The 25,479-nt window shown below is 35.0% G+C and overlaps 1 protein-coding gene across 2 annotated transcripts in view; it reads right to left on the reverse strand.

Annotated features, from left to right (window-relative positions):
* The window catches only part of LOC141459262 (probable Rho GTPase-activating protein CG5521), a 30,889-nt gene extending 11,114 nt beyond the window's left edge, over positions 1–19,775 (reverse strand). Inside the window, exons 1-27 of one of the 2 annotated variants that reach the window (XM_074138111.1) lie at positions 19,525–19,775; positions 17,839–17,949; positions 16,009–16,026; positions 15,017–15,188; positions 14,557–14,720; positions 14,235–14,350; positions 13,830–13,971; positions 12,668–12,815; positions 12,456–12,584; positions 11,022–11,193; positions 10,316–10,402; positions 10,147–10,242; positions 9,736–9,896; positions 9,379–9,490; positions 9,189–9,311; positions 8,908–9,109; positions 8,669–8,809; positions 7,351–7,458; positions 7,113–7,247; positions 6,835–7,022; positions 5,579–5,677; positions 5,308–5,463; positions 5,011–5,142; positions 2,800–2,925; positions 2,543–2,710; positions 2,278–2,388; positions 17–178 (exon numbers count right to left, since the gene is read on the reverse strand). In XM_074138111.1, coding sequence (XP_073994212.1) covers positions 17–178; positions 2,278–2,388; positions 2,543–2,710; positions 2,800–2,925; positions 5,011–5,142; positions 5,308–5,463; positions 5,579–5,677; positions 6,835–7,022; positions 7,113–7,247; positions 7,351–7,458; positions 8,669–8,809; positions 8,908–9,109; positions 9,189–9,311; positions 9,379–9,490; positions 9,736–9,896; positions 10,147–10,242; positions 10,316–10,402; positions 11,022–11,193; positions 12,456–12,584; positions 12,668–12,815; positions 13,830–13,971; positions 14,235–14,350; positions 14,557–14,720; positions 15,017–15,188; positions 16,009–16,026; positions 17,839–17,949; positions 19,525–19,630 — 3,585 coding nt within the window. In that variant the 5' untranslated portion in view covers positions 19,631–19,775. The remainder of the gene's footprint in view (positions 1–16; positions 179–2,277; positions 2,389–2,542; positions 2,711–2,799; positions 2,926–5,010; positions 5,143–5,307; positions 5,464–5,578; positions 5,678–6,834; positions 7,023–7,112; positions 7,248–7,350; positions 7,459–8,668; positions 8,810–8,907; positions 9,110–9,188; positions 9,312–9,378; positions 9,491–9,735; positions 9,897–10,146; positions 10,243–10,315; positions 10,403–11,021; positions 11,194–12,455; positions 12,585–12,667; positions 12,816–13,829; positions 13,972–14,234; positions 14,351–14,556; positions 14,721–15,016; positions 15,189–16,008; positions 16,027–17,838; positions 17,950–19,524) is intronic. The other variant, XM_074138112.1, reaches the window with a different exon arrangement.
* Between the last annotated feature and the right edge of the window lie 5,704 nt (positions 19,776–25,479).

The raw sequence follows: 25,479 nt of genomic DNA on the forward strand, positions 1-25,479 counted from the left end.
AACTGGACACATGTACCTTGAAAATATTGCTGAGCAAGGAGTTGCCGTTATGCTCATGTACTAGACGCTTGATAGGTATGTTCATGGTCCACTCGCCAAGACAGAAAACCAGCGATGTCAGCAATCGCTTGTCTGTGTCGCCGATCGGCATTAGGTGCGATAAAGTTCCAATAAGTACCTTCAACAACACAATACTTATTAGTATAAGCCAACATGTGGCGTGGTTGAACTGATTTCAACATAACTTTATTGTCAGATACTAGGTTGCGGCTGGAAACACAGGTATCATTTCCTAAAGATACATGGGTAGATAGTTTGTATTTAGTATGTATATAATAATGACGATTTATTGGGCACGTCATTTACAATACAATGATAAAAGAAGACCCTTGGCTGATACAAACCAATTCTTCTGGTTCTACAGATAGAAGGAAAAAAAAGGATAAGAATTATCTTTAAGTTTAAAAAAACAATAAATACGAGCGTCGTTTGAAAAGTCCGTGCAAAGTCAGAGAGATAGCACTACTGGCGCGTATCGAGGTTATGTTTAGTTAGTAGCATCTCTTGGAAGAACACACACCAAGTTTCAGCCAGATCGGTCTATTTCTTTGTGTTTGGCATTCGTTTGAATCGAGGAAGTCGAGTGATTTTCAAAAAATCGACGAAAAAGAATTTCGTGTGTTGATTAAACACTACTTTATGAGAGGCAAAACGCCTCAGGAGACAAAAGAGAAGCTTGATAAACATTATGGTGACTCTGCACCTTCGATTAGAACAGTTTATAAGTGGTTTCAAAATTTTCAAAGTGGCCATATGGGCACAAGTGACGCTGAACGTTCTGGACGCCCTGTTGAGGTTACTACCCCAGAAATCATTGATAAAATCCATGATATGGTGATGGATGACAGAAGAGTGAAGGTGCGTGAGATTGCTAGTGCTGTGGGCATCTCGAATGAACGGGTACATAATATTTTGCATCAACATTTGGACATGACAAAGCTATCCGCAAGATGGGTGCCGCGATTGCTCACGCTTGACCAAAAACGAAATCGTGTGAAGTGTTGCAAGCACGGTTTGCAGCTGTTCCAGAAGAATCCGCAGGACTTTAAGCGTCGTTTCGTCACTGTGGATGAAACATGGATACATCACTACACTCCTGAGACCAAAGAACAATCTAAACAATGGGTTACCAAGGGGGAATCTGCGCCAAAAAAGGTGAAGACCGTTCCTTCGGCCGGAAAGATTATGGCGACTGTTTTTTGGGATTCGCGAGGAATAATCCTCATCGGCTATCTGGAAAAGGGTAAAACTATTACAGTGCATATTATTCATCGTTATTGGACCGTTTGAAAACCGAGCTGCAAGAAAAACGTCCACGATTGGCCCACAAAAAAGTCCTTTTCCATCACGACAACGCACCAGCTCACACCTCAGCAGTTGTGGTCGCAAAATTAATGGAAATAGGGTTCCAACTCGTTTCACATCCCCCCTATTCTCCAGACTTGGCTCCCTCGGACTACTATTTGTTCCCCAATATGAAGAAATGGCTGGCGGGAAAAAGATTTTATTCAAACGAGGAGGTGATTGCAGAAACGAATGGCTATTTTTCAGACTTGGACAAATCCTATTATTCGGAAGGGATCAACAAACTAGAGCAGCGTTGGACGAAGTGTATAAGCCTAAAAGGAGACTATGTTGAAAAATAAAAAAGGTTTACCCCAAAAAATTAAGTAATTTTTATTTTTGTACGGACTTTTCAAACGACCCTCGTACCTTTCCTTTTAATATCTTATAATCGCCACAGAGCTAGCTGACATTGTTGTCTCTGAAATAATACTTAAGGCCACTTGAGACTGTAGCTAAACTCGACTCTTTTTTAAAATCAATGTTCTAGTAGGTTTTTTTCCATTTAAGAATAATTGGTGCTTTAGATAAGCCTCTAAAGCCTCTCCATCATTCAATGATGAGCGTCAATTCTGAGGTGGGTACCTCAATTTTTTGAACCGGACCTGAATATAGAATCAGAGCCTTCCCCTACTACTTCATTTATCAAAACCAGCGTACTTTAGGTATGGCATTATATACTTCATTAAAGTAGTGAATCAACTTCTAGATCCAACTCTTATCATATTTTAATTAACAGAGATCTTACAATAACGAGGTACAAGAAAGAACTGTAAGTAAAAGAGGTAGCTGACAAAGAACTGTTGACAACCATTCAGAAAAAAACAAAGGACATTTTTTTTACACCCTAGTACATTTTAAAAGTCAAATTACCTCTACAATTCTTGGTGGTATCTCAGGGTAAATTTTTAGCAGAACCTCGGAATGGTCGCAAAGTAGCAGCAGTATGTCCGTGGCAGTCTGCGCAACTATCTTATGATTAAACTGGAACAGGGATAACCAAATTAATGACAAGTTGGGCCATAACATTAAATACAGAATCGAGACCTAAATCCACACTTTGAAGCACTTTATGTTTAGCCCAGCTCTAGAATGAGGCAAAGAATAGTATGAAGTCTTCAAACCAACTCTACCTTACCCTCAACGCCAAAAGCAAGGTATTGATTGCTTCTTTAATCTTGCAATGCTTGCGATTCTTGCACAGTTCTTGATAGAGGAATATGCCCAAATTGGACAAGGCAATACATCTAGCCACACCAGAGACTTCTGTTTTCCCAGCTTTCAAGATCAAATTCAATACTTGATCCTGTAAAAACGCATTGGCATTGGCATATAAATGCATTAGCTGTGCAAAATACAAATTTTAAGGTATAACATTAAGCAACATTAATTTACCCTAAGATTGGGACATGGTGCAGCGATGAGGCCATCTTCAGATGGTTGTAGTACAGGTAGCGACATCAACTGTTCCGGAAAGGACAGCATGGCACCTAATATGGACACTGCTTCCATTCTAGGCGTCTAAAACAAAAGATGGTTGGTGGTAGATGTATATGTACATTCTAAAAAAAAAATGAAGATAGTTTAAACGGAAACAATATCCCTGAGAGTGGCTACAATTAGATATCTAATAATCCTAAGAACAGTGCGTCGTCACCAAATAATTTATTAAAGAACTCCAGACAAAAACTGAACAGAACTTAAGGGGTGTTTCTATTCCAAAATAAACTCTATTTAAAAAAAAAAAAAGAATAAAATAAAAAGCAATAATAATAAAACTCCGATTAAAAAAATAATAATTAAAAAAGACATTCTACCCTCCTACAAGATGACTAAAAAATTAAGACAAACTATAATTCCTTAGTTCTACTAACTAGAGAGTTTCAGACATTCAAACTTAAGGCTAGATTAGTCAGAATCTAATGAATTTTAATTACTAAAGGACATTTTATTGTTACAACAAATACACACTGAATATGAACAAAACTGAATTTTTTAAAGTTTGTGATTAGTTCCTGAGAGTTAACGGCACATGCAAAGAAAAATATGTTTTGACACATAACAATACAGAATATTTGCTGTTGTTATTTGATGAACTCTAAGGCGAAAGGCACTCTGAGCGGAGGGTCTACCTCTCGCTAAATTACCATTGGTGCACTATTGGCGGAGCCAACTAAATTTGTCAGATTCCCCAGGTCACTTGGCTAAATGAAAAAGGCTACCAAAACTGATTGAGAGTTAGATTGTTAATTGCTAATTGTTTCAGCTAACTCGCGGTCGCATGGTCACATAGCATACCGCGCGCTCTCTGACTCCCTATCCTTGATACTGCCTCAGCTCTCATCCCTTCCTCTTATAGCTCTATGAATGAATGATGCTTTATCATTTAAAAAAAAAAAAAAAAAATGAATACACTCTACAAATTATATTTCAAACAACTATATGACATGGTCCGTAGACCGTCTGTCAAAATATATAAATATAAATTCTAAGTAAATATAAACCTGATAAAATAAATATAATAAATAAATATTTTTACTTATTTAATAATTAAATTCTGCCACTAACATGTCTCTGTACATTAAAGTGTATTTTGTAGACAATGCTACATTCAACCAATTACCTCCATTTAACATAACAAAGAATTATTCTTATGACAATGAACTTTTATTAAAAAACCGGGATCTGTAGTTATCAAAAATGGGGCATTCGGCAATAAAATGAAATGTATTTTCTATATAATTTAAATTACACAATGAGAATGTATTATTTGTTACAGTAAGCCATGGCTTGTAAATTAGGTTCAGCATTTCTCCGCGTTCTTTTAGCTCTATTACTCCTCCCTTGCGCTTCCTAATCTCAAACCACACCTCTTCGTAGCCCCACTATTTATTTGTATATTGTTCATTTAAGTTGAAATAATTTTCATAATTATAAATTTCTATATAAAGTTGGACTTACGTCACAGAGGAATTGTACTTCCTCTTATATTTAGCAGACCAATATATTTTAGCAACTTCATATTAGGAATGCTTTTCATGTCTAACACCGTATGCCCTATAATTCTTTAAGTGGGATGCGTCAAAATCGCCCTGTTGTTCAGAACAGGTTTTATTATTAATTAGTCTAAGACTGAACAAATGGCAGGAAATGTAACTAACGCCCGTCAGGCTCTAAAAAAGTTTTTGTAAAAATTTTAATGTAAACATTTTTCTAATTGCATAGTCGTACCAGCAATCTGCAATCTGCGTGGTGATTGAGGTAATTAATGGATGTTTTGCTATTTTACGCACTAGAAAAAAAAAACGTTAAAAATGAACCAACACTGCCAAAATTCAACTTAATTTAAAACAAGAATTTTTATCTCGGCCCATTATAGAACGAATTAGATAAATCTAAATCTGAAATTTTCGATGTACTGTCACAGAAAAAGGATTTGGTTGAAATCAGTGACCAAATGGATATAAGGCCGCCTTGTTAGTCTCTCAATGGAATAAAGAATAAACTGGTAAATATATATATTTTTTTAATCATTAAAGTAAAACATCCAAAATCACAAACACTTTTGCTACACTCTAGATGTAGGTGGTATAACATAGCACTTACGTTTCGGATTTCTGTCGTTGAAATGATGGTGTTAGTAGCATGAATAAAATCCAGAAATAGCAAAGAGAATCCAGGCAAATGTAGGGAGAAAAATCTGGATCCACAATGTTTGATAAGCATGTTCACAATGGTCTGAAAATAATCAAAAGAGATTAGGCAATAGACACTGGTAATGCAGTAATTGATGATTCAACAGTAAGCTTTGAGGTTACCTGGGGGCTAAACCTAAGTGTTCGAACTGTAATCTTACTGTAGCCTTCTTCGAATAAACTGAAACTTACGTTTAAAATTGCTTACCTGATCTGTAGACTGCAGTCCGTTGTGCAAGGTTGAATAAAACAAGGATAGATGTTTAGAATGCAATGGTACATCGTGCGTGGTTATAGTGATATTACAAAGTAGACGATAAGCTAGAAGCTTCCCTCGATGATATGCATCCGGTAAAGATAATGCCTGCACAAAAAAGCGCATAGCACTTTTAATGCACTACCTGACTCCATGAAGTTTAAAAAAAAATAAGTAAATTAATTAAAAATTAAGTTTATAAGATATATATGTAAGCACCTACATTGAAGCACCATGGAGCTACAATGGTTATTGGTGGTACCAATTCTGGTGGCTGGGGAGTGCTTTGGTTGTCACCTGGTATTCCTTGATTTAAGCGTATCTGAAAACAGAAAGATATTCAAACTGAAAAGTGATAGGCCTATATGTGAGCCTTAAAGTAGGCAAATTTTAAAGAAGCCGTTTTCAAGAACAATAACTATATACTTAAAAAAAGTATAGTATGAACTCAAATTACTTTCTCTTACTGCAGTCTAATTGATAATCTAATTGACAAATTTACACAAATACGGAATTAAGAATTAATTGAAACCGGTTATATTACTGATATCCGTCGTATCACGCATATTTCTTGTACCTTTGACCCGTTTCGGACTTTCGTCAACCATCATCACTTTGGCGTAAAGATTTTGACTTCACTTACGTTCCCGTCTCGCACTACATTTGCTGACTAAGTGAGGGAGACTACATGGTGCGTATGTATTCAAAATGTTAATGAATCGTAAACACTTTGTAAAAATAATGAAATAAAACTTAATGAAACCTAGTAATGTTTTAGACGTTCTGTATGTTTAGTGTATGTATAATATTTTAGAATTGTATAGCTGCAATTGTACTTTATACAGGATGGGGCGCAAATTCAAGCAGAAAACACGGAATGATACTTATTTCATTTGTAATGGGAAATTATCCAGCACTACCGCTCTTACTATATTTTCAAAAGTCAAGATACTCGTATTTTTTGGTAGTCATAATTATAAGCATTTTACCAATGCCGTCAATTTTTTTTACAACTTTTCAAGTTACTTCTACCAATACACTTGATGAAACCAACATGATACTGGAGAGAGACTTTCGAAGATTGCTACATTGCAGTTCCCTAAGAACTTCCAAAAACTCAATGTTCCCAGGCGCGGATTCCTAGAAACCAAAATATAGGTCATAGGATTTAATTAGAAAATACGATCCGAAGTTAACGAAAAATCATTGGATCCATTTTAATGCAAATATCGATAAAAGAAAAATTGCGTAATCTAAAGTCGTACAGCAACAGGTTACCCCAAAATAGTGGCATAACAGTAAGAAGTTAATTTACTGATCGAACTTATTGAGACAGTTGGTCAGTAGTTTTTCAACGCGAAGAAAACGGCATTTTGGTGCGTTTCCTTAAAAGGTATCAGAAAGGTCTTACTATTTAGTGAGTTACTTGAACCTTGTGAGCCAGTTTAAAATAAAGCCACTCCAGTTTTCATAGCTTACCTTGGACAATGTCTCAAATAATTCATTAAGGAATTGGAAGACATGAGCATGCAGTGCTGGATCTTGAATTTTGTTGACGTCGCCCAGAGCGCCTAACATCCTCAACCACAAGATGGCCGCCACGTCCGGTAGCCAGCCACGTATCGATCCGCCGCCCATTACAGACTTCCCGTCCTGCCCGGTCGAATCTGAAAATATGTCAAAAGCAGTCTATAGAGTACTCGCTCTTCACCAATTAAATATAGATATATATTCGATACATAGTGTAGCAAACTTACCCAGAGTACTGCTCTCCGTGCTCAGCACGTCAATCTGGATAGGCGAGTCCTTGAAGGAGTTGCTCTCAACACCACTAGAAGGCGCCGGCGATGGGGATCTCGTGGCACACTCAGAATCGTAGTAATGACAGTGGCCTGCACAAAAAAAAAAGGTGGAGAAGAGGTTACTGAAAAAAATGCATAACACAAACATTTTTGCACACTCTACACAAGTACTTACATTTACAAATAAACTTACCAGTAAAGGACTCCTCCAAAGATCTCCACCTTCTATTCAGTGACAAAGATGGGTTGTCTTGGCTGCTTAGGTGGCTAACGTCCAACTCATCCACTTCCGCTGAGCCACCTAAAATTCCAGTATAATTAGTAGTTCTACCAGGTGCAACTGATCCATTGTGAGGTATATTTAGTCAAAATTTTGAATAAAAAAAAATAATAAAATCGAATAGGCAAAAGTTTTCCATTTTTGTCAAAAATAATGATATTTCTCTACCTAAGAATAATTCTATTGCACATTTTTTTAAATAGTAGGGATTGGTACAGAGCCACTAAATTTGGACGGAATATGGAATGCTGTTATTTGGCATTAAAATAATTTTATTTGATAAGGAAGTGTATTTTAAATACTACATTAAGATTAAAGTTCTAATCAGTTACAATGTAAGAAGTAAAACATTTTGGGTTGGGATTCCCCTCCTATTTTATGATGGAGGGGGTAGGAAGAGGATTTGATTGAAATTAGGAAACTATTAACTGACTTCGATTGGAAAGGATTATTTTATTACGAGATAGTAACGTTCAGGTAATTAAAAAGCCGAGGAATGGTTTTTAGGAATTTTTAACTTAAATTGAATAAGCAATCAACAGAGAATTTTAAATAGAAAGAAGACTTTCTTCTAAATTTTTGTGACGTTTATAATTTAATTATTTTACACAGGAAGTCGCCTAGTAATAAAGAAAAAATTTACTATTAATAATCTAAGAGTGTAAAATAAGTTGCCAAAATTCTTATCGGTTTACCAGAACAGCTTTCTGTACAGAACGACCTTTTTGATTTTGCAGTAATTTTTAAAGAGCTGTAAAAGTTTTTTATGACCATAGACATAGTATTTTAGTTAGGACTTAAGAATGATTTGAAACTTAATAAAATTAAAAAACAAATAAAAGAAAAGAAAAGGTTGGATTTATGTAAAACTTGAAAGTATATTTTCAAGTTTTTGTTTACTGCATTTAGGATGAGCCAAAAGAAGTTATAAAATTACTACTAATTATCCGATAATAGCAATCACTTAAACTTAAAGATAATTACTTTTTTGTTACATGGGAGACTTGCAGATTGTAATGAGAAAGGCTATAAACCAAATCCACTCTAACGAGACTACTTAAAGTGTAGTGTTGTACATAGAACAATTTGTAAATGTGTGTTATTTTTTTAAAAAATACAGAATTAAATACCCAGTTATTCCTGAGGAAAACTCCACTTCTAGTTAATTATATCTCTCGGACTTCACAAATTAATAATTCTCTTAAATGCACCTTAAATGAGTGCCTTCTACCTGAAATATCAGCAGCTCCATTCAACTGAGCCAGAGCCTCGCCATTGACTTTCTTGCGACGCCACAGCAGGTTAGTCTCGCTGGCACTGCGACGCAACCGCGAGCAACTGTTAACCTCCTTTTCCATCACTGGGTTGTTATCTAAAAAAACATACTCTCTGACTCAGTGCAGAAGTAAGGAGTACACTAGTAAGGCAAGATAAAGCTGCCAGCGAAAGACAAATCTAAGCCCTCCTTACTTGTCAAAGAAGTTGACACTGTAGTGGGTGGATCACTGTCAGCTGTTTGCCTCAGATCTACCTTGTCAATATTAGTGGCTCTGGTGAGGCCACGACGCTGCCTTTTAGCCTTTTGCTCGCTAAGCCTGTCCAGCGGTAGATCAGTTAAATCGACACCATAGACATGTCGGCCAAGTACTCTGGTCAGTGTCTCAATAGTTTTCTACAATAAGGATAAAATAAACCTCAAAGCAGGTGCTATTCTCCCGTTTAAGTTAGTTTGCTAGTGAAAGCTCGCTTACCGCCCATTCCTTGATTAGTTCCTCCCATTGAGTTAACGAGCTCAGTACTTGAAAAAATTGATCCCACAGATCTCGAGATATAACTACATTCAGGTTGGCTTTAATCCATGTGACGATTAGTGTCTGAAAAAAATAAACTAGTACAAAATTCATTTAGTAAAATGGTATAATTCTGGACTCAGGCCAATACCTGGAATATTGCAGGAGACAAACGACCTCCCAGAGTTTCTTCTTTCTTCTTTGGAGGATTTGGCGACAATATCAAGGATGTGATATGCAGTAAGACAATAAGCAATTGTTCCCTGAAACAGAAATGATAGATGATACAAATGCTCTAACCCAGAACTTGAATTTCCATGACAATTTCGAACTGACAGATTGAGTTCGAGTTTCAAATCTGAGAAGTGCACTGGTAAAAGTGGGCTAAAGGAACCAAATGTACACTTGCGAACTGACAAAGTAGTACCTTAGCTGGGGCTCTAATATTTTGGCTTAGCTAAGACTTAAAGCAGCATACCACAAAAATACCTAACTAAGATGTACTTACCAAGTCTTGGCTTCCATTAGCGTATGCATGACCATATATCTGTAAATGTTCAGCACTCTTTTACAAATGTCCACTTGATCCTCAAGTAACTTAGGCATTTCAGAGTTCACCTCAAGCAGGAATACATTCGCTGCATCCGTTATGAACACTTGCAATACATTCTGGGAAAAATGTAACTGATTACCCACACTATGTGTACATACTACATACTAAATTTAAGGAAAACCGATACTGTATTTAGCGAAAAAACTCCGCATGACCAGACAGTTCAATTTACGTTCCGCGTTAAAAGAAAGTAGTTGGTGCAGATTTAAATCAATATTAATTTAGAAAAAAATGTTCCTCGAACCCTTACTGGTTCAAACTTTAGGTATCTGCAGGTTAACGTCGAACCTTAAGATAAATATTTACCTGTAATCCAGCTCGTACCAGCATATTCTCTTTATTGATGACTGCTAAATAATAATCATTTCTTAAACGGGATAATTTTATATTTTCTTCTAATCCCTGGAAAAAAAACCATAAATTTTTGCAAAAATGTTAGGTAATTCTTGCACTTGAAATAAGTTTCAGAACGAACCTCAGTATTTTGTAATTCACAAGAAGACGGGCCGGAATTCCTTTGGGGATCTACCGGTTCCAACATGAACGGTGGAAGCTCGATAACCTGGAGTGAAATAAATCAATTATTAAGACATCATCCCGAGCAATCTGACAGCTGGACCACAACAGAGTGTCGGTGGGGGCGTACGCTTTTTCGCTAATCCATGAAGAATCTAATCTAATCCGGCCACTTGACTGCCGGAGGCCAGCTAGCCGTAAGGAACTCACATTTAGTAAGGTCATGATGATATAAGGTACCGAAAAAACCACAATGCTACTAAAGCTAAAGCAAAGTACGAGGTATATAAACAAAATAACCGTTTTTAGACTGAAATAATCAATCATACTTCTTTTATTTTTTGGCCTTGAAGTAATACCTTCGAATATTAAAGAGAAGGTGGCTTACATTCTATCAAATACACTAAAAATATAAAATAAAAAACGGGCACTAAGCTGAGCAGGGACATTCTGTATTTGGATTTCAATAGGTCAGAGAAGCTTCGCCAGTTATTCACTGCTTACTACTTCAAGTTTGATATATTATTTAGAACTGTCTATAGGCTTGAGATAAATTGTATAGTGTTTTTAAATATCGATTTCGTAGAAAGTGTTAATGCACACTGAACTTCTATCGAATAAAATAAAACAAGCAATTATTTTATAAAACCCAACGTATTACTTACAGTCATTTGTATCCAATCTTTGTAGACAGAAATTGCTCGCCTAATTGCTGGCGAGTGCGTGAAATTCAATAAGAACGCTTGGCGATAAATTTCATGTATAAAGTTAACATTTTCGCGGCTCCAATATAAAACATCTCGTACTATTTGAAACGCTGTCATGTTGGGATCTTCGCTGGAAAAAAAAGAAACATAACTGGTGTTAAAATTTTGAAAAGATGGACCTACATTTAAATAATCATTTTACATGACTCAATATTATGTAGTAATACAGCTGTACATTGTTAATGAATAAAGGTCTAAAAAACACAAGTTCTACTTACCCTTAATATTATATAGGGGGTAAATAGGAGGCTTTTATAAAAAATTCAAATGTGCTAAATTTTTTCTAAAAATATCTCTTTGCACTTCTCATCATACCATTCCTTTCCCTTACATTTTGTTTCTTCAAAAACGTTTTGAACCATTGATTTCCGAGTGCTGGGTAAACTAAGTATATTTAAAAATGTGTTTATCAGGTTCAAGTTGCAGGATACGTTTCCAAGACCGAGGACTTAGCAAGATCATTCGTAAAAGGCAAGGGGACTATCTGTCAATGGTTTTATTTAAGAGGTATCTTAAAAGAGAAAAAAGAGCTATTAAATTTAACCCAAATAAGTCAATTTATGGCAAACTGATAGAGTACAATGCATAAGCGGTGATATTTTTTTATAGCAAGGTCAGTGACAACTAGGAGATCGCATTAAGGAAGTTCGTGGAGGAAACTGAGAAACTCGGTCTCGAAAAAACAAATGTGATGAAGTGAAGCAGAAAGAATAATGATCACGGGAGTTCAGTAATTTTAGCGAGTTATTTCCTCGTTTTGACTGAAACGAACTTAGAACCAACTTAGAAGCATTATTCTCCAAAGAAACAAAACTCGAATGAACGAGGTAACAGGCCCTCTTTGTGTCAACTTCTCTGTTAAAGTCAAGGACAATATCGTAAATAAAAAATAACGTCAGAGTATAAAGAACCTACAATAGGTCAATTACTAACATACAAGTAAGAAGAAGCGGTTTAAAAGAAAAAGTTAAGAAGGAATTTAGCTCCAATGACAGACGAATGACAGGTCAGACAAATAATAAACTTACAAGATTTTCGGAGTCGGAACTTATGGCCTACATAAAAACAAAAACCGATTCAATTAATTAAGCTATGCACAAAGGATGGCTAATGAAAGCGATCTCAAGCGAACTTAAGAAGGTCATCTAGACGGTAGTCGTCGCCTAAGAGGAAGACCATGTGGCTAGCCAACATTGCAGGTAAGTGCTGGGTGCTTAGAAGCAATGAATAGAGAAGGAGGTTAAAGATTGTAGAAGAAGACTAGTCCTTCGAGGGTTTGGAGTGTTAGAAAAAGATACACAGGTGGTAGGTATTAGTTGTAAAATAGCTCACCAGAGATGAATATCGTAGGGTGGATTAAAAGGAGCAGTCACAGCACTGTCACATCCGGCCTGTCCAACAGATACTCTGCGTAGTTCTGATCCTGGAGATCTTTCACCTTCGCTTTCACTTGGTGTTACACTGGGATCAACCAAGAACAGAATTAGGTATAATAAAATTGCACCTTTGGTTTAATCAAATATTTGTGGTTTTTACCAACTCACCTAGCTGAATGTCCAATCTGAGGGACGGGATGAGCTTTGGTCAGATGCGTGAAATTCGCTACCCATTTAATAACAGCCACTTTACAGTTTGTCATGATCTCAGATTGTTTACTATCGTTTAGCGATTTAGTTCTCAGTGATGGTATTTCTGGAAATGATAAATGAATATCATAATATTGGAAATAATATAGTAATAAGTTTAAAAAGTTAATTAAACGCCAAAAGGTATACAAATCAGCAAGTACCCAACATTTTACTGATACATCAGCTCTTAATTTCAACCATATGAAACTACTAAAACTACCAAGTTTGCGGAAAAAGTTGCAGACTGAAAGCAAAGTTATGGGGGAGCGATACCAAGTTGTGGAAAGAAGATTTAGATTGTGAGAAATGTTACGTGGTACCAAGTTAGTAAGAAGAAAACTAGAATGAAATGAAACTACTAAAAGTTTTGGCAGAGGGGTACCAAGTTTGCAGCCAGAGAGAAAAGTAAAAAGTTAATGGGAAGAAGATGTAGAATGTAATTGAACTGCTAAAAGATATAGGGGAGTGGTAACAAGTCGGTGGGAAATGATGAGTAATTATTTAACTACATGAAGAGGAATAACAGAAAGACAATTGCGATTACAGCTTTTTCCTCTAAGAGCGGAAAGATAAATTTGATTACATTACTTCCTCTTAAGGAATGAAAGAGAAGTTAAGTGCGATTACAGTTTTTCTTCCTAAAATAGCAAAAAAATTGAACTGCAAAAAGTCACGATTGCAATACTCCCCTTTAGTAGCTGTATAAGCAGGATGGCACTTTAACGTTATAGAAGCTCAAACCATTTCTTATTGCCAAATTATCAAAATCTGTCGAAGATTTACAGTTATAATTAGTAATAATCCTACCGGACAGTTTTAATTTTTACTATGCCAATTTAAATACATTAATAAATAGAAAGCCTGTCTCGACTAATTAAATTATTTGTTTTTCCTTTCAATAATATACTTACAAGTTTCAGTAACTCACTCAATAACTCTGCTCGCCCGAAGAAGCGTTCAGCTCTTATCAATTTTGATAATGGGCAACAGAAACAAGTTAATCTTCAATAACATTCAAAAATAATGGGAACGTCTGCCACAGACCTATGTTTTTGAAATTATTTACCAGAATACCAACCTAAGTAGGGTGTAAAAAGGTTTGTCTTGCTGGAGAATGTTGGAAAGATGTGCGGAAGATAAAATTGCTTGAAACGCTCAAAAAGGAAAGTGAAGCATTTATGTTGTTTGTACAGCTTATCCTTCCATTCCACACGGGATACCTGCAAACAAAATTCCAAATTTAACTCAGAAAAAATCGATGTAAAGTCGATAAAAATCCATTAGTTAGTAGGTTTTGGTTAGTGTACACATACTGCTCTAGACTACAGAATTCGTTATAATACAGATACCAGAATATGATTACTTATAGTTCAAAAGTCAGCATCACAATTACCCAGTAATAAAATCGGGTTTAACTGACCTAGGTATTAAAAAAATACAACAAATAAAAAAGAAATTGAAAAAAAAGAAAAAAAAACAGTACCTGAGTAACTATATACTCCATTAGGGCATCCATAAAAAATTTGGTACCATCTTCAGGATATTTATCCCCACTCTGGGGCGGATAAATGGGCAATATCTCTATGGCTGACAATGGACCTGAAAATAAAAGGAATTAATGCAGACAATTTTTGCCTAAACACAATGATTTTTGACAAGTTAATCGAGTAACTCTTACAGGATATAATATACTTTTCAAGAGTATTTCACGCAAGCAAGAAAGGACTCGTAAGGGATAACTTTTAACTGGGATACTTTCGGGAGAAGGAGTAAAGCTTATAAAAAATGTACAGGTTACACTTTACCATGATGTGAATCATTAAAAAATGTAGATGCCATAGAATTGTGCATTGTAAGGCCAGGATGATCCGGGAATGGACTCAGAAATCCAGGGATAAGAGTAGCGAACATAGCATGGATTTCTTCTGTACAACTGTCGCCTAATATCTGGTACCATAATAAGAAATATCTAGAAACAAATAAAAATGTTATTATTTACATAAGGTATTAGCCTCGCCTATTATTCTGAATAAGCCTAGGTAAGACAAGATTAAAACCAAGCTTTTTTCCAAGACAAAAGTATTTTAACCCAATTCTCTTGGGATTCCCTTATAAAAGAAGGAGAATTACCTATTAGTCTAATTTACAAAACTCATAGCCCAGCTTCTACCAAGCTTAATCCTTAGAAGCCTCTTTAAGAACCCCAAACAACTTTTCCGGTAGACATATACCTTTAAAAAAATAATACCGTCAGACTTAACATACCTAATTGCCTCACGCCTTAATTTATGCGAATTACCAGGATGTAATAATTTTGTAATAAGCCTAGTTAGGCTATGTGATTGCCATCTTTTCGAGATTAATTCAGGTAATAGTGTTAATAGTTTGTCCAAAACAAATAGTACAGCTTCTAATTCTTCTCGATGAGCCTTGTGCACTGTAAAAAAAAAAATTAAAAAAAAAATTGGCAACAACTCATTTAAGAACCTGCACAATTTCTAAAATGAATTGCACACAAAAAATAACAAGCAAAATTGTTCAAAAACGCAAAGCAGAAACTACCAAGGTGTTATTCCAACTTAGCATCACTAAGACCATTAGTAAACGTACCTTGAAGAGAATTAGGGAATACTGTGAAAATTTGTAGGTAACATTCAGTACATGTATACATAAATTGTAGAGATCCAAGGACAGTACCTAGGGAAGTTGTAGATACCTTCAATACAGAAAAAGTAAATTGGCCATAACTATGGACACTACTGAGACGTTTAGCAAACACTCAGTACCGAAGAGGTAGTTATAGAAACAACAATATGACTCTGTAGCTAAACCTGGTACAGTAGATTCCTTGTAGAAACCTAGAGACCGCTACAGGAACAATACTGAGGAAAGTAGTAGCTGCCCTCAGTACAGAATAGTGCTTTGTAGAGAAAATGGACAACAAAATTGAGGTAAGTTGTAGACCCAGTAGCAGTACTAAGGTCAACATTAAGAATTTGTAAAAACACCTCAATACAGTAGATTGAGAACTAGGGACGAGGTAAATATACTTCAATACAGAAAAAGTAAATTGAACAGTACTACTGAGGCAAGTAGAAGGAACTTGAAAGACTACCCTCAGTACAGAAGGTGCATTGCAGAAAACAAGGGCGATACTAAGGCAAAGCTGGAGGCATGGATAGAAATCAGTCGAACTTCAAACTTTACATCTAATGCATGCTTACGATTCTAACAAATAACTTTACAACCTGACTTACCTAAATGAAACGGTAATTCTGTAAACATAAAGTTTCTACTTTAATTTCATTATTAATAAAGTGAAATTACGGTAATGTCTATTAACTCAATCAGCCTTTACAACCACATTTATAGAGGCATCTAGTGAAATAAACATTACTATACCTTTCTTACATGCATATATTCTTACATACATCAATCAGTAGGGAGTAAACAAACTCTGAGCTCCAGTTCTTCAATTTACAGTTCCAAATCTATTTGTTTAGTCACCCATCCATCTTAATGGTGGAAACATAGTTTTTCATTTTTTATAACCTTGAACCCAACCGTGAGCGAATAATTCCATCTCCTAAACTAACTTTGATCGCGATCTACTATTATGCATAATAGTCCAAACTCCAAAAAAAAAAAAACCTATTCCAGACGTATTCCTATTCTACGTAGATTTTTTGTTAATAAACAAAAGAGGGACAGGAGAGAATGGAGAAGTAATCAAAAGGTACCAGGTCTGGGTCTTGCACTGTCTACTTGAAGAAGTTCTCTAACCAAAGTGGGATATTTTTCAGACGAAATTGGAGCGACGGTGTAAGATGCCGGAGCATGCTCAACCAACCCGTAAATCCACGCTCTGAGAAGGCAATATATTAGTGGATAGGAAACGTTGGCAAACAGAGGAGTAGTTGTTTTTATTTGGACCGATTCCTCGCCAATTTGAATCCTTAATATAATATTTTTACAGACACTAAAACCAATATAAATTCATATTTACGGATTATATCCAAATAAATTCACTTTTATATTTAAGGAATAACTCGTTTGATGTAAAGAAAATCACTTAGAATTTTACAGATTTCAAATCGGATGGTCTAATTCGATGAAGAATGCTTCTAAGATGCATGACGGTTGCTTCAGGATTATTGTTGGATTCAAACACGCTTAGCTCGCCCTAAAGTTTTTTAGTGCTGCAGTGCAAGAAACTGCTTCTTCGGCTGACGTAAGAAGTGCTGAGGTCTACAAGAACTGGCTCTAACTTAGACCTGTCTTACTTTCCACGCTCATATCACCCTCACATCGTTTCATTCAACACAATACTAAGTGTAAACGAAAAATAAAAGGTACAGCTAAGGTTAGACTCACTCTGGTTGGTCAAGACATCTTTAGGCGCGCTTGGTTACAGCAGTTTACGTTTATCTTTTTGGGCAACGCACACTTATTAGTTTTTGTTTTATTTTTTAATTAATTTTTTTTAGACATTTGTAAACCACTCAACCCTTCGTGTCTAATGAATCGAGCGTGTTTACAAATAGGCCGACTGGATTTAAAAATCATTGATACAATAATTTTTTCATTCAACAAATGACTAAAAATAATTATTTTAACAAAAAATCATTATTAAATAAAATAAATAAAATCATGTGAAGCTGTATTCGCCTCACGGCTAAAGATTTAAATTTTCTATTGTACTTATTTCTTTCTGTCAGATCTCAATATCCAATATCTCCAATACATATCGACTTTAAAATCATAAGTGTACCCATAACAACTTTATCTAACTAGTAAGGGTGAGTATTTTGTAAATAACTGAAGATGACTTATCTAGTTTCGTTTATCAATCTTCTCTCGCCTTGACTAACCAGTGTAAGGTCCCTTGTGTCCCATCCTAGTTTGTAAGGCACAAGACTGGATAAAATCAAACCTACCAAGAGAAATCACCCTCTCTCTAATTGGAGGACCATGCCCTTTAACTATTTTGACATTTCCTTATAACATTTGTATGTTTAACTTAATATAATATTAGCTCACTGAACACTGCTTAAAAATTTATCGTTATCCCTCAAAAAAACACTTACCCTTCTGTCTTAAATTAGTTTCGGCCGTTATAAAGCATTCGTAGAGTACGAAATAGATATGACTGTAGTTTGACTCGAACAATGTTTTCGCCTCTTCGAGATCCACATGTTCTGGAATAAGAGAACTTATTTTGTATTAAAGGAGTTAAAATATCAACTAAAAAGATGTTTCTGTTTTGTATTTTTTGTACCTAAAACAAGTTTTTAAAAAAATGTCTTTGGCCCATGCCAAACAATCTTTTCCTTTAATTACGAACCAGGACAAAAACAACGTTCTCTTAGTGATTTAGGGCCTGTCCTCAGGCAACTCTTGAGAGTACACTGTCGGTTCAAAGGCAAAGGAAGAAGTGAGAGTGGTATGTATTTTCAATGAAGATTTGATATCTCAGTAACCCTAGGTGACTAGCTCAATAGTTGTTTAGGCAGAACTAGTTACATTTTCTATGCTACCACGATCAAAATATGCTAGTTATCAATTCCGGAGTGGCCATATATTTTGAGAATCAGGAAGCCTTAAAGCCTGGCAAATACTATGAAATATGCTCAAAGCTGATTGAAAACGCTAACGAGAATTGGTAAGCAAAATAAAGTTTTGCCAATCCTGATGCCCAGGAAGCGGCATATTACTTCGACCCGGAGGGTTCCTTCGGAGCCATTGGGTGAAATAGCTGATTCCTCGCAAGTACAGCGATCAAAGAATGGGTGTGCAGCAAGTCGCAGGAACGGAAGTGGAAACTCCAGGCCAGAGGCAGACGAAGAGTTCTTAATTAGCCCCTCGCCTAAGTTTACGAGGATATTGTACAAACAAGACAGGGGTGGCTATCCTGACATCCTGACCAGCCACTGTAAACCGCAGATCGTTTGGGCTTGGCAGAGAATAGCCAGATAGGTTTTATCAGGCAGAGAAAAACCAACACTGCATGTGCAAGTACGAAGACTTTTATGGTGCCAAGTTCGGTTCTGCGGAGAAGGAAATCCCTTGCTCCAAATTTTGCCCACGAGCCCTCGCCAGACCCAAAGTTTAATTAAATTTGACTGGGAAAGATGCTCGAACCAGTGACTGCCACATAACAAACACCCCTGAGTCGCAATACATGAGCTTTTTGGTCAGATGTTCCCTGGATCTAATTTAATACCAGATGCACTGCTTCAAGCAAGTATGTATTGTGAAAGCAGCTTGCTAAGAAGTAAGTTAAATGCGCCACATCCGTACTCTTCACCATTCTCTAGTTTGGAGATGGTAGCTAACACTTTTACTGCCAGTTCTGCAGTAAGTGCATTATCACTTTACGACTATTTTTTACCATTTGCTTGGTACAAAATATGCATAGAGACATTGGCTTAAAGCCTATTAGAAGCACTGCTTTTTTCGGGCAGGCTTCACGTTAAACCAGCAAAGAACTGTCATGGGCAGGCAAGAGCACAGAATTTACTCAAACATTCTCTATCAAATAAAACTCAACAAATACAGATCTGAGATCTCCCCAGATTCACTGTCACAACCATAACACCAAATTTTCCTCTTTAAAGACTAATAAAGTTTTTATTTATCAAAGACAGGAATATAGCCTTTAAAATAGATTCTTTCTTAGTCTTAGATAAACCTTTTTAGAAACTCCATTGGTTCAGACCTTATATTTTAATGCAATCCTATTCTAGTCTAGTAAATATGGGTTTCTTACTTACCCAAGATAATTCGTAAATGTTTAAATCTAGTCGCACTATCCTTTTTAGGATCTTGTAATTTCAAAGTTGATTTTTTAATGTCAGCGTGCAACTTTTTACTGAACATTTCAGGTTTTAGTGCCTATTATTTTCATGAATTCTGTGTGAAGAAAATGGCCCAGATCACGTACTTAGTTCAAAAACACATCCCATTTTTGTTACTTTATCACGAATTAAACTGATCCGCTTATAGATTTCATCAATTGAGAAAATATTTCATTACAATTATTTATTTAATTTAAAAAAAGGTATTGAAACTAATCTGTAGCTGTAACAATCATGAATAACAAAAGATAACAGAATTAAGCCTCCCGAAAAGCTAAAAACAGTGTTACCTCCGTAAATGATAAATATATCACTGCTGAGACATTATATTGCTAAAAGTTCACTGGTATTTATTTTTTCGAATTTAAATGTAACAAACTTCATACAATTAACACTGATAAAAAAAGAACTGGAGCGTTAAATTTGTCACGATGATGTTAAGCAGAAAATACTTAACTAACAATAAAATACTGCTCACTGATAAATGAAATATTAGCAAATTTTACCTTGTATCTAAATATATGTGCTTTATGATTGCATATACTAAGTTATATTTCATTAAATTGTGGAAATAGTTGCATACAGTAATAGTACACAAACAAAAACTTTGCCATAGGCATCGAGATATTAAAATTCAAACGTAATGAGAAAGGCTAGAAAATTTCATGGTCAAATATTGCAAGTATGGATTGTCGAGAACGTTGTAGGCTATAAACGAGTTAAAATAGATAATTATCCGTTCGAAAGAAATCAAGGAATTATTTTTTTTATTTCAGGCACGTAAACAACCAAAGTCATGATTCATGGAGCATTTATTAGTGCAAAGGCAGTCTACGGGCACTATTTTCTCGTCATAAACTTTTGTCCTTCAGTGACAATGAGCTGTAAGAACCCCCTAGGGAGAAAAAATCTAATGACTAGAAATCTAAAACCTAAAGTTTCTATTAATTCTATTAATAGTATTCTATTAATTATAATTTATCAGATATAGGAGATTAAATTATTGTTTTCAAATTGCAAACATTTCGAACCATTGCATTTTTCTAACTATAATATTATGTAGGATAGAAAAGGTAGAATTTTGGATGTTTTGAATCCAAGTTTTCAGTTTCGGTTCAAATTGAAACGTTTATATCTCCTTTTGTACTGTTTTGATTTGCATGATTTCTTTACCAAATTGTAGAGAAAAGTCAGCTGAATAACTGGTATCAATAGTATTGTTCTAGTCCTAATTGTTTTTGCTTTATGAAAAGTTAAATTTTGAAGATTTTCATATTCGGTCAAAACGTCAAACTCATATATCTCTTTTCATACTCATCAGATTTCAATGAATTCTATACTAAATTGTACAGAATCTGTAGCTGTAAAAGTGGAATGAACTGCACTTTTCTAACTGTAATATTATATGAGACATAAAAGGATACATTTTGGATGTATTGAATCAAAGTTTTCAATTTCAGTTCAAACAGAAACGTTTATATCCCCTTTTGTACTGTTCTGATTTGCAAGAATTCTTTACCGAATTGTAGAGAAAAGTCAGCTAAATAACTGGTATCAATAGAATTGTTCTAGTCCTAATAGTTTTTGCTTTATAAAAGGGTAAATATTTAAGGTTTTCATATAGTGAGCACAAACTTTCATACGAATAATCTGTTGTTTACAGTTGGAATTATAAGGGCCCAATTTCACAGCAAAACCATGACCCAAAAAATTTTCAACTCTCAATATCTTCTCAACTAATGAATCTGTACTCATGAAAACTATAGCATACTATTCAGGAACACGGAGTATGTAAAATCACAAATGTTCATACGAATAATCTGTTGTTTACAGTGGGAATTATAAGGGCCTAATTTCACAGCAACACCATGACCCAAAAAGTTTTCAACTCCCAATATCTTCTCAACTAATGAATCTGTACTTATGAAAACTATAGCATACTATTCAGTAAAACGGAGTGTGTAAAAGCACAAATGTTATACGAATAATCTGTTGTTTACTGTGGGAGTTATAAAGGGCCCCATTTCATAGCAAAACTATGACCCAAAAACATTTCACCTCACAATATCTTTTCAACTAATGAATCTGTACTCAAGAAAACTATAGCATACAACTCAGTAAAATAGAGTGTGTAAGAGCACGTAATTTCATACGAATAATCTGTTGTTTACAATGCGATTTATAAGGGCCCTATTTCACAGCAAAACCATGACCCAGAAAAATTTCAACTCTCAATATCTTCTAAACTAATGGATCTATACTCAAGAAAACTATAGCATACTACTCAGTAAAACAGAGTGCGTAAGAGCACGTAATTTCATACGAATAATCTGTTGTTTACAGTGGGAATTATAAGGGCCTAATTTCACAGCAAAACCATGACACAAAAAATTTTCAACTCCCAATATCTTCTCAACTAATGAATCTGTACTTATGAAAACTATAGCATACTATTCAGTAAAACGGAGAGTGTAAAAGCACCAATGTTATACGAATAATCTGTTGTTTACTGTGGGAGTTATAAAGGGCCCCATTTCATAGCAAAGCTATGACCCAAAAACATTTCAACTCTCAATATCTTTTCAACTAATGAATCTGTACTCAAGAAAACTATAGCATACTACTCAGTAAAATAGAGTGTGTAAGAGCACGTAATTTCATACGAATAATCTGTTGTTTACAGTTGGAATTATAAGGGCCCTATTTCACAGCAAAACCATGACCCAGAAAAATTTCAACTCTCAATATCTTCTCAACTAATGAATCTGTACTCATGAAAACTATAGCATACTATTCAGGAACACGGAGTATGTAAAATCACAAATGTTCATACGAATAATCTGTTGTTTACAGTGGGAATTATAAGGGCCTAATTTCACAGCAACACCATGACCCAAAAAGTTTTCAACTCCCAATATCTTCTCAACTAATGAATCTGTACTTATGAAAACTATAGCATACTATTCAGTAAAACGGAGTGTGTAAAAGCACAAATGTTATACGAATAATCTGTTGTTTACTGTGGGAGTTATAAAGGGCCCCATTTCATAGCAAAACTATGACCCAAAAACATTTCACCTCACAATATCTTTTCAACTAATGAATCTGTACTCAAGAAAACTATAGCATACAACTCAGTAAAATAGAGTGTGTGAGAGCACGTAATTTCATACGAATAATCTGTTGTTTACAATGCGATTTATAAGGGCCCTATTTCACAGCAAAACCATGACCCAGAAAAATTTCAACTCTCAATATCTTCTAAACTAATGGATCTATACTCAAGAAAACTATAGCATACTACTCAGTAAAACAGAGTGCGTAAGAGCACGTAATTTCATACGAATAATCTGTTGTTTACAGTGGGAATTATAAGGGCCTAATTTCACAGCAAAACCATGACACAAAAAATTTTCAAGTCCCAATATCTTCTCAACTAATGAATCTGTACTTATGAAAACTATAGCATACTATTCAGTAAAACGGAGAGTGTAAAAGCACCAATGTTATACGAATAATCTGTTGTTTACTGTGGGAGTTATAAAGGGCCCCATTTCATAGCAAAACTATGACCCAAAAACATTTCAACTCTCAATATCTTTTCAACTAATGAATCTGTACTCAAGAAAACTATAGCATACTACTCAGTAAAATAGAGTGTGTAAGAGCACGTAATTTCATACGAATAATCTGTTGTTTACAGTTGGAATTATAAGGGCCCAATTTCACAGCAAAACCATGACCCAGAAAAATAGAGTGTGTAAGAGCAACTAAATTTATACGAATAATCTGTTGTTTACAGAGGGAATTATAAGGGCCCAATTTTTTACAGCAAAACCATGACCCAGAAAAATACAGTGTGTAAGAGCAACTAAATTTATACGAATAATCTGTTGTTTACAGAGGGAATTATAAGGGCCAAATTTTTTACAGCAAAACCATGACCCAAAAAAATTTCAACTCTCGATATCTTCTCAACTAATGAATCTGTACTCATAAAAATTATAGCATACTACTCAGTAAAACAGAGTGCGTATGAACACAAAATTTCATACGAATAATCTGTTGTTTACTGTGGGAGTTTCAAGGGCCCAATTTCACAGCATAACCATGACCCAGAAAAATTTCAACTTTCAATATCTTCTAAACTAATGAATCTGTACTAAAGAAAACTATAGCATACTACTCAGTAAAATAGAGTGTGTAAGAGCACGTAATTTCATACGAATAATCTGTTGTTTACAGTTGGAATTATAAGGGCCCAATTTCACAGCAAAACCATGACCCAAAAAAATTTCAACAATCAATATCTTCTCAACTAAAGGATCTGTATTCATAAAAACTATAGCATACTACTCAGTAAAACAGAGTGCGTATGAACACAAAATTTCATACGAATAATCTGTTGTTTACAGTTGGAATTATAAGGGCCCAATTTCACAGCAAAACCATGACCCAGAAAAATTTAAACTCTCAATATCTTCTAAACTAATGGATCTGTACTCATGAAAACTACAGCATACTACTCAGTAAAATAGAGTGTGTAAGAGCAACTAAATTTATACGAATAATCTGTTGTTTACAGAGGGAATTATAAGGGCCCAATTTTTTACAGCAAAACCATGACCCAAAAAAATTTCAACACTCAATATCTTCTCAACTAAAGGATCTGTACTCATAAAAATTATAGCATACTACTCAGTAAAACAGAGTGCGTATGAACACAAAATTTCATACCAATAATCTGTTGTTTACAGAGGGAATTGTAAGGGCCCGATTTTTTACACCAAAACCATGACCCAAAAAATTTTCAACTCTCAATATCTTCTCAACTAATGAATCTGTACTCATGAAAACTATAGCATACTATTCAGGAACACGGAGTATGTAAAATCACAAATGTTCATACGAATAATCTGTTGTTTACAGTGGGAATTATAAGGGCCTAATTTCACAGCAACACCATGACCCAAAAAGTTTTCAACTCCCAATATCTTCTCAACTAATGAATCTCTACTTATGAAAACTATAGCATACTATTCAGTAAAACGGAGTGTGTAAAAGCACAAATGTTATACGAATAATCTGTTGTTTACTGTGGGAGTTATAAAGGGCCCCATTTCATAGCAAAACTATGACCCAAAAACATTTCACCTCACAATATCTTTTCAACTAATGAATCTGTACTCAAGAAAACTATAGCATACAACTCAGTAAAATAGAGTGTGTAAGAGCACGTAATTTCATACGAATAATCTGTTGTTTACAATGCGATTTATAAGGGCCCTATTTCACAGCAAAACCATGACCCAGAAAAATTTCAACTCTCAATATCTTCTAAACTAATGGATCTATACTCAAGAAAACTATAGCATACTACTCAGTAAAACAGAGTGCGTAAGAGCACGTAATTTCATACGAATAATCTGTTGTTTACAGTGGGAATTATAAGGGCCTAATTTCACAGCAAAACCATGACACAAAAAATTTTCAAGTCCCAATATCTTCTCAACTAATGAATCTGTACTTATGAAAACTATAGCATACTATTCAGTAAAACGGAGAGTGTAAAAGCACCAATGTTATACGAATAATCTGTTGTTTACTGTGGGAGTTATAAAGGGCCCCATTTCATAGCAAAACTATGACCCAAAAACATTTCAACTCTCAATATCTTTTCAACTAATGAATCTGTACTCAAGAAAACTATAGCATACTACTCAGTAAAATAGAGTGTGTAAGAGCACGTAATTTCATACGAATAATCTGTTGTTTACAATGCGATTTATAAGGGCCCTATTTCACAGCAAAACCATGACCCAGAAAAATTTCAACTCTCAATATCTTCTCAACTAATGAATCTGTACTCAT

Source organism: Rhodnius prolixus, unplaced genomic scaffold, assembly GCF_049639745.1.
Source record: "Rhodnius prolixus isolate KJV_2025 unplaced genomic scaffold, Rpr scaffold_11, whole genome shotgun sequence".
Classification (NCBI taxonomy): Eukaryota; Metazoa; Arthropoda; class Insecta; order Hemiptera; family Reduviidae; genus Rhodnius; species Rhodnius prolixus.